This window comes from Catharus ustulatus, chromosome 3 (assembly GCF_009819885.2).
Source record: "Catharus ustulatus isolate bCatUst1 chromosome 3, bCatUst1.pri.v2, whole genome shotgun sequence".
NCBI classification, from domain to species: domain Eukaryota; kingdom Metazoa; phylum Chordata; class Aves; order Passeriformes; family Turdidae; genus Catharus; species Catharus ustulatus.
In genome coordinates, this window is record NC_046223.1 from 51,879,101 (window position 1) to 51,892,767 (window position 13,667).

Genomic DNA, 13,667 nt, shown 5'->3' on the forward strand with positions numbered 1-13,667 from the left:
GGACAATCTAGAGCAGGGAGTCCACAACGAAAGATGTGAATCCCAGCAATAACTTCCATTTTATTAAATACAGACTTGGAAAATCTCTGTCACTGCAGAGCCACTGAGGTTTTTAAATTCCTTTGGATTTAACTTAGAAATAAACTTACAAGTTACCTATGCATGCAAATATAGCAATTCCAAATACAGACTGCTCCAAACACATGAATAAAGAGAGAAACAAGTTTTAAATGATCAACACCACAGAATACACTCAAAACTCAGATGTTCTATATGGAGACAAAAGAAAACAAACTGCCCTAAAACTGAAATTTTCACTTGCTTAGCTTAACTTTATTTAAAATGTAACACAGGCTGAAATTTACTGAGGGCAATGGTGCCAAAGCATGTATATAAGGTCTTTACTATTTTTCACTTGAACCTTTAGGCTTTAATACAACTTGTTTCAGCTGTTGTCACTTGCTACATTTACAGCATTTTGTATTATGCTTCTTTATTTTGGAAAGCTACTAAAAAGAGAAGCCAAATTATTATCATGACTGCAGCAAATTCAAGAGTAATTTCTTTATGACACATCCTGTTCAGAGCTACAGAAATGAAAACTGCAGAAAATTCAGTCACAAGTTTTCTTCTGCATTACTCAAAAAACATTAATCTAGTTCCATTCAGCATTTTCTCCAGTGGGGAATATACTTAGATGATGTCTGCTCATACAGATGCCTCACGAGTTTCACATTTTTACTGTATTTTAAGAGACCTTAAGAATTTCATAACCTGCTTTCCTCCCACCACTTCAAATACCATGGTATTTCTAAACTAGTTCTATCACCCTGATGTACTCAAGTGCAAAAGAGAAAGTACATTTCAAAAGCCTAACTTCTAATAACTTCCAGTAACTTCTAAATCCTCCAACAAAAGCCTTCATGTGGACTCTGTAGTCAGCTGTCTCACTGATAACACTTCAGTAAATAAACACTGCAGGAGCATACCCTTAATGTTATTTATATTACAGACATGGCTGGTAATTCACACACATGGCACATGCTGCATAAGCCTCTCAGCTGTGGCAGAGGCCCAAGGAAGCCCTTTCTGCACAGCAGAGCTACAAACTGCTGTGACAGGCCGGTGACAGAGCCTGAAAGAGAACCCAGGTCTCACAGGCTACATACATGGAGTGGGTGTATCTGCTGTGCTCTTCCTCCTTCAGACAGAAACTGATGGAATACTAGTTTTCCAGTCACCTATGGACAAGTAGCCTGATGAGAGTAGCGCAATACAGTACCAATATTGGAATCTAGTTATAAAAATTTATAGCTGGTCCAGCAATAGTAATATTCATGAATATGTTTTTCAAATCCCACAATTTCTTCATAAATTCAGAAGTTCTCTAGCATTATGAACATACAAACTTTGTATCATGATTACAGATTTTTTCCAGGCTCATAATTTTTGTTGTAGATGTAGATGACAGGTGTTTTAGAATTAAATACACTTCCGTGTCAAAGATATGCCATGCATTTAGCTTAGATTTCTAATGCTGCTTTCTAAGACAGTCTGGAATCAATACACAGAATTAAAAGGAGCTTTATAAACCACCCCACCTAAACATTACAATTTGTGCTATGCATTCTGACACAAAGATTCTGTAGTCATAATACTTCACATCCCTGATGTGATCATAGTCATACTCTCAAGACAGCCATCAGCTCAAGTCTGCACACCATTACTAACTTACTTGGCATCTCTTGCTCCACCTCATCACTTGCATCATTGTTGCTGAAATACAGAATTTTTCAACGTGATTTCGCCTGACAGTGGGACTAAGCTCCTTTTTATTTTTTTAGTAGTTGTCCTGGGCTCTGAAATTAGACAAGAATAATCCATCACAATAGTTTTTCCCGCTACACTAATAAGAACTATCATTTGATTCTCCAGTCATGATGCTATAGAAACAGCAGTGGGGCTACAGCAGCACCTGGAGAATGGGGTGGGGGTGGTGTATGTCAAAAAGAAGTAAAATAAGATATGAATGTAAGTGTTGCATAATCACAAAAAGTATGTGCAGTATTTCAAGTGGTTGACAAAACTCCGTCAGTGAAAAGAAAGAACATTAATCAGGAGGCACCAAGAAAAAGGTGGCGAAAACCACCTAATTGTTCTGAAAGAAAACGTGGAATAGAATAAAACTTGTGATTACTCTGTCTGCTAGTGATTTTTCTTGCTCCTACAAACAGCTAATATTGCAGGATATATGCTGCATTTTAAAACAGAAAATATTCACATCATCTTCTAGAATTGTGAACATCAGTTTTGAAGAGAATATAACCTCCTTTGGGTTTAAGCGGAAAGTCTGTGTTAGTGTGCCACGATCACAAACTTCAGGAAACTTACTTAAAGCATAAATTCTGCTTGATAAAAATAGCATCCTAGAATTTATCATATTTAGAGGAAGAAACCACAAGAATGCTGTTGAGCCCTGGTACTACTTTACCGTATTTCTGTGTGCCTGTAAGTGTTTCTAAATGCACAATCTGCAAATTTTCTGCAGAATCTGTAGGAACAACTTAGGTGTAGAACATCTTTGAAGTAAAGTTCACCTTCACACAAGTGATTGTACTAGTTTCCTGAACTTTTTGTCCTTTTTTATATCAACAGTCTTCCCAAGAATGTTGCACACTATGTTTCTAAGCCCAGTAAGCCAACATGCCAATCTCAAACCCAAGCTTGCTTGAATTCTGAAAGCAATAATACTGAATTCTAGAAATAAAGATATTGAACCTACTTTATCATCTCTTGTTTGATGAACAGTATTTTAGTTGATCATTGCTGTTCCGGAGAATTATCTCAATAGCCTCACACAATAGCAGATAGTAGAAAATGCTATCTATCCTAAGGGTCATTGATGGATCAAACTTGAGCATAAGAAGCTTATAAAATTGAAATACCCCATAATAAGAAAACATTAAAGTTAGAAAGACAGTTTTAAGAAAAGCACATCAGTCAAGCTTGTTTAGCTTGAGAACCAACCTAAATCAAGTGACTGCACAGATTAGAAAATCCATATTCTCTTCAGTAACTGTATGATCTTTCTTATCCTCAACCAGTCCCCTCTGAGACTTTATTTAAAAGTCAGAATGCCCAACACTAAGCATCTAGTTAATTACCATACACATTCCTGTCTAATTCTAAAAACATTTATGAAGAAATTACCCTGACTTAGAGCACCTCCCTCTCCCATGAAGAGCTGGCTTCACTCAGGTTACTGATTCATGAGACTTTTTTCCTTTTACCATACTTTAATATATTTTGTTTTACTCTGACACTCTGTTCAGCCAGTCCTTGATGTACTTATGTAATACAAAGTGACTGTGTAAAGGTCTGCTTAGAAAGAAAATAATTCTAATTTCAATTGCCAAAAAAAGATAGGGGGGAAAAAGTAGAATGCTTACCTAAGCCAAACAAAGTAATTTATACTTGTTTATGCCTGCTTCCAAAAGAAACTGAGCAATTAAAGAAAAATCAACAGGATATGCAGATCTAGCCATTAAAATGCAGAGAAAATACCATTTAATTAGAAATATCAATGGCTTTAATGACTTTAAAAGTACCATGATTATCTACTGCACCATAGAATGGTCTCTCAGATACATTTTGGCATCTCTCTGATTGCCCAACCCTTAAAATATTCCTGAAGTGTTTAGAAGTAGAATTTATGAGATACCTGTAATTCACCTGCACCAGTTTAAAATAACTAGAGACAAAAAACCAAAAACAAAACAAAAAACCCTCTAGTTATCCTCTTTACAAAGGAAAAGAGCCCTTAAGGCAGCTAATTAAATCCAGATACGTCAAGTTTTGCAAGATATTGAACTACGTTTTCCTCTCTTCACCTTCCTCTTTAAGTGGAAGAAAATGTGATAAATATTGAAGTCTCTGTTTTTGTCAGACATTTCTACAACAGTTTCCAGGGCTCACTTGACATTTGCTTTTTAAGAAATAATTTTTAAGTTTTTTGCTGAAATCAAGTGGATTTTAGAAATAGTATCAAAAATGCAATCAGAAATGCTAGATTAGGCTCATTATTAATATTTGGCGCATGCATGGTTCAATTATACATAGCTGACACCTACTCACTAAATATGCACTGCTAATTATGTCTCAGCATTTAAGGGCCATAGTTGACTGAAGCTGGCAGGAGATTATTCGTAGGCTAATCTACGTTTAGAGCGGATGATGAGTATTTTCATTTAAGACATTTTAGTTAATACTCCTTCACGTTATCTTTGAAGCAGTGAAAGGCATGAAGCAAACATACATCAGAAATCACCAAGACTTCAGACTATGTTATACAAAGCAAAAAATAAGACATTAAAAGGGAAGCCTTAATGATCTACAGGTATTTATACTGTAGGTCTATCCTTGTAACTCACAGTTAATTTATGTGCATTATGAGAGTTGAGATGCTTAATGTTTTGTTTCATACAAACACAGAAGTTTGATTTTCCAAACCTTCACGAAATCACATCTTCATTACTCTTGTAACTTGCTGGCCTTTACAATGAATCCAGGAAGACTTCATACCCTGAATATGACCACTTAACTATGACATAATTGGAAAACACTTTTACTGCTGAATTTTTATTTCATATTTAGTCATGCTGTTTTATTTTCATATACTATTTTTAAAAATAACATAGCATGCAGATATTATTTATTATTACTAATATCACCTTTGATCATTCAAAGCACACAGCAAAAGAGGACAAGAAGGATAAGAGAGGAGTATAGGATATCTACAAATGCTCTGTCCCACCACCCTGTTAAAGTAGTTTAAAAAAAAATCTCTACAAAAGCTATACCCTCCATAGCCGTTTCAGTTTTGTTCCCTACTCTGTTCCCCATTTGCATTTTTCTACTATACAGCTTCTACTCCTTAATGTTGTTCCCAATCTGAGAGAGATGTTTTCAATGTTTTCACCATTTTAAAGCTTCTGGAGAACAACTAATGCTTAAAAAACAGAGTATTGAAAGTGCAACAGGGATAAAGAAACTAGTGTGAAAAACCACAGATCCTTCTAGACCTAAGATCAGCAGCATAACACAGCTTTTGAGATTGCAGTTGGTTTATCACTGATCAACTCTGACAGTACAGAGCATATGTAGAGCAGATGCAAACTTCTACATCTAGCTCTCTTCAGTCCAGCCACTGGAGGTGAGACTCTCCTAGTTCTTTACATGTTTATGGACTTTACTACTAAAGCAGAACGACAAAGTACTTTTTACGGTTTGCAACAGTTCCATTAAATTCCAGCCAAAAAGAACGAAAAAAAAAGTAATGTTTTCACATTTACAGTTTGCTGAAAAGCCATTGAAATAAGCAAATTATATTACATAAGCATGCAGCTATGTAGCAGTATGAGCCAGATGCCTACTGCCAGAATTAAAAGGGGCCCACTTCAAGTCAAATCTCCCATTACAAGAAAAGCGTCCTTGAATTATCAAGACCCCGCCTATTGAACAGTTCAGAGTCTAAAAATTAACTGGCATAAGAGGCACAAAAACATCAGGGATAATTCAACTTCCTGAGCCTCACTACGCGACAGCTTCCACAACACAACCAAGAGACTCTCAGGTTTCACCTGCCCTGGGATGAAGAGATGTCAGGGCACTTGAAACCTCTCCGAGCTGAATGCAGAGGATATAAGGTCTATAATGAAACTCCATGGCCTTCTATTTTCACCTGTGAGGACAGCTCCTCTGGCTTCTGAGAATTGCTACTTTTAAGGAAATGGCTCTGCATGGAGCAAAAGGAATAAGCTGCGAGTGCACACTTAAGAATCGCCCACCTCACCGAACTGAAAGCAGCAGTCCACGAGGCAAAGCTTGCAAAATTTCAAAGAGGTGACAGGCATATGCACGCCTGTGCTGAAGATTCTTTTGTGAGAACTGATTACAATACTGCCAGGACGTTTTTGTTTGTTTTTTTAGGTTTTCTTTCGCTTTTTCTTCACCCCTCCCCCCAGGAGAGGAGTAAACTGCAGTATCTCACAAAACTTGTTAAATGCTTCTTTTTAGCATGTATTTCATATACACCAAAGCCATATCTCACAGTAAGCTTAAAATTGCAGGTCACTTTCCTGCTTCTGATTTTTTTTTTAAGCAAAAAGCCATTAATTCAATGCTATAACGTTCGTTGTATGAAAATCTAGCAAGCAGGGGTATTTTTAATTCTACATTCACACCATGTATCTGTCAGTAAGATAAATAGATGGGGAAAGTTTTAGTTATTTTAACAAACGGGGCCAAGTACATCCTAACATAGGACCTCAGGCCACCACACCTTGAAATGAAGGTGCTGTACTTTTGTCGCCGTGCAGCTGGAAAACTGGGGCGAGAGGATGCAGCTCTGGGTACTCTAGCCAACTAACTTGATCGGTGTGAGCAGCCCTTTGTTCGAGCGCATCCATCGTGTGTATTTTATGCAACCAATATCAAAAGCACAAACTTTCAACCACAAATACATGGAGCTTCCCAAATACTGTGTCAGCACTAAGAAATTGTCCCGACACGTCTGGTGTCAAATTTGCGTTTCAAAGCTCGCGTGGCCTCGCAGCTCCTGTCTGTTCCAGCCCGCACTCATCGCACTATGCGAATTGGCATCCTTGCACTCTGTTAGGACACCGAGAGAAAACAGCCAGGGCATGTTTAAGCCGCTGGTAGCAGTCACAGGCGCTGATTCACAGCACGCTTGCTGACATAAGAGTTTCCTCTTCACTAGCGCGGGGGACAAGAGCGCGCTCTGGGGCACTTGTGCCTCCCCACGTACCCGCGGTGGCCACCCGGGGGTGTCACTGCAGCCGGGGCCGCGGGGGCACAGGGGCTCGGCTCCCGGAGGAGTCGGCGGCCGGAGCTGCTCCCGCCGCCCCGCGGTGAACCCGGGGCGGTGACGGCGAGTGCCGGCCGAGCCGGTCCCGCGGCGCGATGATCAGCGCCGGTCGGGCAGCCCTTCTCACCTGCGTTGTAGAAGCGGTCCAGCACCGCCGTCTCGCCGAAGTCCAGCTTGCCGAAGTGCAGGGTCTCCAGCGCGGCCCCCACCGCCTCGCACGCCTCCCGCAGGCTCTGCAGGGCGCCGCTCTCCGCCGCCAGCAGCGGCCCCTGGCTCGCCTCGTTGATCACGTAGGTGACCGCGGTCCGCCGGCCGCCACCCTTGGCCCGCGCCGCGGTGCTCGGGCAGGCGGCGGCGGCCGCGTCCTCAGCCCAGAGAGCGGCGGGCGGCGCAGCCAAGTCGGGCGGGAGGCTGCGGGCGCCGGTGTCGGCCCCGGGCGCTCTCCTGCCGAGCACCTCTTCGCAGGGCGTCCCGCCGCCGGACGGACCGGGCACCGGCAGGCTGACGATCCCCTCGCTGCTGTCGCTCATCCCGGCGAGGAAGGAGTAGCCCCGGGCTCTGTTGCGCTGGCCGGGGTTAGGCGGATGCCATAATGCGCCGCCCGCCCCGGAGCGGTCCCGCTGAGCTGCTGGAGGGGAGAGACGGCCGGGCTGAAGAGAGGGATTCCCACTCGGGCGCTACCGAAGGCTGACGGAGACGGGGAGACGAGCACAGCCTCCCTCCGTGCCTGCCACCGGCACCATGACGCGCCGCTCCCTTCTCCCCCGCACCTGCAGGGACTTCCCGGCGCGCCGACCCCCGGCAGCCCGGCCTCCTTCTCCTGCCACCCCCGACACCCCGCTCTGCCTCCGGCCGCTTCACCCCTTGGGCGAAATTCCTCGGCCGCGCGGAGGAACCACTTGTGGGATCGCTCTCCGGCGCCCCAGCCAAGCGACAGCTGCGGAGCCACTGGCAGCGCGGGCTGGGGCGGCCCCAGCACCGGGCACCTCCTCCGGCCCCGCCTCCGGCAGAAATAACCTTTTCCGCCCCCCTGCTCAGCGTTCTGGCCGCGTCCCGAGTGGGATCTCTCGAGGAAGGGGAGTCACGTCGTGTGCTCCCGGCCTCGTCAGCCTGGAAGGCGCCGCTCCCCTTGGGGAGTCCCGGCCCGGCCACCCCCGCTCCTCGGGGCGCCCCGGGAGGGGACGGCGGTGCCGGCTGCTGGAGAGCGCCGAGCGCGGCCCTTTCCTGCCGTCTCCTGCGGGGCTTTATTTTGCAATATCCTCCCCCATAACACGAACCCACGGTCGCGCTTCAAATCTGCGGGTCAGGCTGCGCCTCCTCGGTGCTGGAATGACGGGGGCCCTGCCTCGGCCCGGAGCCGCCAGAGGTGCTTGGGGCTCACGTGAAGGAGCCTGTGTTTGCGAGAAGGCAGGTCCTTCCTGTGCGCTCAACCCCGTCCTGCTAAAGGGACTTTTATCATTTACTGCTTTTCTTGTTTGTTTTTAATGGCACACGTACTCTAGCCTGTCAGGAGTAAATCCTTCGAGTGTTTGCAGTGAGTTGAGAGTAGTGTCAGGACTGAGTAATCATTAGCCTTTGCCGTCTGCTCTTATCCTCCGCCTGAACCTGCCTCGCTCTGTGCTCCCGAGCGCCTTCGAGTTCACCGAAGGGTTTATGGCCGCTTTGAGCAGGATCAGCTTCGCAAGTGCTGCACTCGGAAACTGGAGAACTACCCCTGTATGTTGAGTAAATATGTCGGTTTCTTGCATTCACCTGCAATTTACTTGTCAAGAATGCTTGAAAGCTTGATAATTACGAAAAACATTACTTCACAGAGAAAGAAACTAGTAGCATATAGCCAAAAGCTGTCCTAACTTTTTACAATACAGCACCCAGTAGAGGAAAAGATCCTTTGGCTTTAAAAATAATCCATCATATGAAGAAAATATGCCCCAAAATTTCAGATTATTTGCAGTACAAGAGCGAATATCTGGGGAATTCAAAATGGTTTGGAAAACAAAATAACGTTGAGACTTCTGCAGTGTGTTTTTGGATATAAATACTGTGAGAGTAGGTGATTTATCAAATGTCCTTTTTAAGGGCTTCTATTAAACAGATACGAGAGAGAAAGAAAAAGCTTTGTTTATATGTTATGTCAATAGGTCCCATCCTGTTAAAATTGACGTTAAGACTAATCTACTTGTTGGCACAAAGCTTCCTCCTGTATCATTGTTTTCCATTACTTCTGTAGACAGAGGATCAATTCTGGAATAATTAGAAAAATTACTTACTGCAGTAGCTTCAGTAGCTCTGTTTGCTTTTGCGTTGAGCAGTCCCCTTTTCCAACAAGATATGCCTGGCATTTGCTTCTGCTGATAAGAAATAGGTAAATGGGGTGGGAATATGACAAGCAAACTAAAGACTAATTTACAGGGAAAAGTTAATATTTGCTCATCTGCCAGATACAGTAAGTTATTGTTTCTTGCTAAAGTCTGAATGGCAAAGTGTTTTTCTAAATTGTGGCATTTTCCACAAAATGCAGAAATTGGTGTTAATCCATTCAACATTGCACTTACATCACCTTACAGGAAGCAAGAACAATATGTCTCTGTTGTTCTCGAGAACAGCCCGTGTTTGTCAAGTGCAGAAGGAAGTCATGGACTGAAAAGAGACGGAAGAAGCATGCTATTCCACTTAGCATTACTGACTTGAGGCTTGCTTCGTTATTAGCACCATGTCTTTTCCAAATACAAGGTAGTTCTTCTACTGATTTGGCTGTGAGTGAGGTTGAGCGCTAAACTGGGAAAAAAATCAAAGTACTGTTGGATAACAAACACAAATTGCTGATGCTTTTAGAAAGTGAAATTATTTTTTTTTAATCTGTTAGCTCTCTGAAATGAACAATTAGGCATTTAGGAGCTCTTGTGTTTTCATGTTTGATTAGGAGATAATTCCAAGGACTTTTTAAAAACTGAAGTAACACCCTATTTGTTGTCAGAAGTACTCTTACCTTGTTCAATTGTATCTCAAGGGCTGTGAAATTAACATCTTTAACACCAGATGGTTTGTATATAATCACGATTCAGTACCATCCTGTTCCAGCTCTGTTTTTTTCAGAGACAAAATAGACAAAAACTTGGAACAAGCAGTTGGCTGTAGACTTGTTGAAATAACAACCTTCTCTTCATTATATATTTCTACATCTATAAGTCATTTACCTCTGGTATTAACAATAATTATAATTTTAACACCCAAGAGTTTGCCACCTTTATTAGTTGCAAATATAAATGCAATTTTTGATGAGTTACAAACAGCTCATGACAAATACCACAGGCTGGATTTAGCTGATCCAACTAGTGTAAACAAGATTCAAGACCAAAAAAGACAATTCAAATGTCCTGATTTATAAACACTAAATTTAAACATAACTGTGCCTGGTTTATATTTTTCATGTACTGTGGCCATCCATGTCCAGTAGAGGGAGAAAAATTATTTTAGATCAATCTGCATCTTGAATTTGTTTATGGTTATGTGGATGGAATTCATAGAATAAACAGAAATATATCTCCACAAATACTGGATTTAAAATGGATATGAAATTTCATTCATCCTTTGAGGCCCTCTTATTTAACTACAGGATAACATATAGGAGTGAGAGATTGGAGATTCACTGTAAATTCTTCACTGATAAACTGGAAAAAGTTTTCAGGAATCCAGCATGCTTCAATTATGAGTGTCTAAAAAAATTCAAAAGAATTTAAAGAAACTTGGAGATATAAAAATTTGAATGAGATATTTAAAGTTTATAAGTTAATTTGATTTTCATAACCTTTAGGCCAGAACTCTCACAAGCACTAGAAAAGGTTAATCTGAAATTTTAAAAATGTTGTTTCTAAAAGCTATCTAAAAAGTTAGACTAAATATATCACTGTAGACAATGAGAAGTAACTTCTAAGTTCAGTAGGGAGAAGGCAGTATTTTGAGGCAGCCAGCTTCCAGTCTTTAAGAAAAGATACACTTATGGTGACACTGACCATATAAAACAATATTTAAGTGGGAGGTGTGGGCGGTAAAGAGAGACTGGTGGCCATTGTGTAGGGATGTAGCTGATGATGAAACAGTAATAACATGGGGAATCTCTTTACCAAATTACAGCATGGTGCACATGGGTGGCAGCCAGCAAAACCTGACCGAACAATGTGGATACATCATCTGGGAAGGATATTTCACCGGTCAGGATTGTCCCTGTAGCCCTCTTCTTGTGAGAATGGTGAAGATTGTGTGCTGTTCTTGCTTCATACTCTCTTTCCCCGTAATTCTCACATTTCTTTCCAAATCTTCATTTGCTTCAGTGTCTTTCCCTCCTCTTGCTTCTTTTATTCTTTAAAACTTCCAGAAAAGCCTCCATGCTAACTGCCTCTTCCTTCCAAATGCCATAGCCTTCAGTTTAGCCATATGAGGGGAGCCTTTCTGCTTCGCATTCATTACTGCAACCCCCTTGATTGTTTTTATTTGCTTATTTTTGTTTTATTGGTTTATAATGTTGCCAGTTTTTCAGTCTTAAATGATATGGGGATTTCAGCTGGAAACACCTCTGTATTTCTCTTAGTCAATAAGCATTCACTTGTACAAGAAAATCTTGATGACATAGGAATGGTTCAATAGTTAAAATACAGACAAAAATTAACTCAGTCCTTGAATATTTTCAGTGGTTTAAGCTACCTGCCCTTGCACATGAGGAAGTAGCTCGCATTCTACTCTCTGGTAGAAAAGACCTTTTTTAAACTTGTCCAAACACTTGGACTCAAGCCTTTCTGATTTCTGCTCCTGCTGACCAGCAAGGGTTTTGGAAGGATTTGTGCACAGAGCAGTGATGGTTACCAGCTCAACTCACATCTAAGCTAGCTGTCACTAGCAAGCTGAGGAAATGAGGGACATGTGTTTGTAACAGAGCAGAGCTCGGGACCAAAAAAGGTGGAGATACTGCAGTGGGCATCTCATCCACCTCTTCTAATGCTAACGAGGGTCTCGGCTTCTACCTGAGCCTAGAGAAGTTGCCGCTGCATAAAGATAGCCTAAAACTGAATACAAAGTAACTTTCTCTCTTTTTAAAATTGAAACTATGTTGTGTTAGGTAAACAGCAATTTCAGTGTATTTGGGATTTTTTTCCCTTCAGCTGAGGGCTCTTCGTTTTTTGCGTGGAACATGGCTGCCATCTACTGCTGCACTCAGGATCCGTCTGTTTGGAAGAATCTGGATTCTTCCTCTGCACTGGTGAGGCCACACCTCGGGTCCTGTGTCCATTTCTGGGCTCCTCAGTTCAGTTGAGGTACTGGAGTAAGTCTGGAGAAGGACAACAAAGGTGATGAAGCTCTAAAACACAGGTCTGATGAGGAGCGGCTAAAAGAGCTGGGGGTGTTCAGTGTGGAGATGAGAAGGCTCAGGGCTGACCTTATCCATCTCTACAGCACCTTGAAAGGAGGGTGTAGGCAGGTAGGGGTCAGCCTCTCGTCCCCTGCAGCTTTTGACAGGATGAAAGGAAGTGGCCTCAAGCTGAGCCAAGGGGAGTTTAGGTTGGACATTAGGAGGAATTTCTTTACAGAAAGGGTAATCAGACATTGGAATGGGCTGCCCATGGAGGTGTTGGCATCGCTGTCCCTGAAGGCATATAAGGAAAGCCTGGACGTGCCACTGAGTGCTATGGTCTAGCTGACATGGTGATGTTCAGTCATAGGTTGGACTCGGTGATCTCAGAGGTCTTTTCCAACTTAATTAACTCTGTGATTCTGTAATTTGGAGTTAGCTGAAAGGAGCTGGCTGGTAGATAATTTGGTTTCCGTAGCTGCATATAAAATGCTGCTGTGATTGGTGGTCCTTCATGTTTCTTGAATTTACTCAGCTGCCCAGAGGCCGAGGAGGAAATAGTCATATTTAACAATTTTGTTTGTTGGGCGCTTCTCTCTGTGCCTCTAAAATAGTTTTTGTTTCTTTTGTTGTTATTCTGTCTTGAAACCATCCTATTCAAGTACTTTCGCTGTCCATATTATTTTGCTTTCTACTTCTGTGGATCTTCAAAACCTGAATTCACAAGTAAGTCTGTGAAAAAATTGTTTGAGAACTAGTCCTTCTCTCAGGACTTCCTTGTTACCTTTTATCCCCTTCTTGATCTTTATGTCTATGAAAGTTTTTCTAATCGTGTCTTTAAAACAAAGCTGGGCCACTGATAAGAACTGGTTCCTGTTTGCATAACCTCTTTGTAGAATTTCACTCATTACGAAAGATCAACCAGCTTGGAAAAAAATGCACTTGATGAAACCTTTCCAATTTAGTGATAAATTATCCATAGAGTAACTGGACTTTACACCATTAAGCATCTGACTCCCTGACACTTTGCAAAAGGCTGTGTCCAAATTTACTTACCATACCCCTATGGTGGCCTTTTGAGCATTGCTATTGACATCACAGTCACAAAGGGCAATTACTTTAAAAACACTTGCTCAGAAAACTGTCTTGTAACATGTAGAGAAATCATGTTAAAAGATTCCACCGAAGCTAAAATTAGCTAAATTTGGCCTGGACCAGCCAATTCTGTAAGGTATTCCTTTGCCCCAGGGTTAAAAAATCTGATCTCACACAATGTCAATAAATGAAGCCTATAAATTGCCAGTTATGAGGCTTTGAGAACTGCTGTGGTAATCCAAAGGATACATTGAATTGAGTTTGACTTGCACTGCATTTGAACTGACTTTATTCTAAAATCCCAGAAGCTATTTGATAAACACATTTGTTTTCATTTTTATT

The 13,667-nt window shown here is 42.0% G+C and overlaps 2 protein-coding genes across 3 annotated transcripts in view; one reads left to right on the forward strand and one right to left on the reverse strand.

The window, feature by feature from the left end:
- Window positions 1-7,806, reverse strand: part of MAP3K5 (mitogen-activated protein kinase kinase kinase 5) — a 102,433-nt gene extending 94,627 nt beyond the window's left edge. Inside the window, exon 1 of the mRNA XM_033055407.2 lies at window positions 7,014-7,806. Coding sequence (XP_032911298.1) covers window positions 7,014-7,416 — 403 coding nt within the window. The 5' untranslated portion in view covers window positions 7,417-7,806. The remainder of the gene's footprint in view (window positions 1-7,013) is intronic.
- Window positions 7,628-12,151, forward strand: LOC116994028 (translation initiation factor IF-2-like). Of its 2 annotated transcripts, none has more exons than XM_033055417.2 (2): window positions 7,628-9,619; window positions 11,021-12,151. In XM_033055417.2, the coding sequence occupies exon 1, from the start codon at window positions 7,628-7,630 to the stop codon at window positions 8,369-8,371; it is 744 nt and encodes a 247-aa protein (XP_032911308.1). In that variant the 3' UTR covers window positions 8,372-9,619; window positions 11,021-12,151. The 2 variants fall into 2 exon arrangements, with proteins under 2 accessions (XP_032911308.1, XP_032911310.1); XM_033055419.2 differs by lacking the exon at window positions 11,021-12,151 and having other exon boundaries at window positions 7,628-8,602; window positions 9,454-10,577.
- Window positions 12,152-13,667: the final 1,516 nt, after the last annotated feature.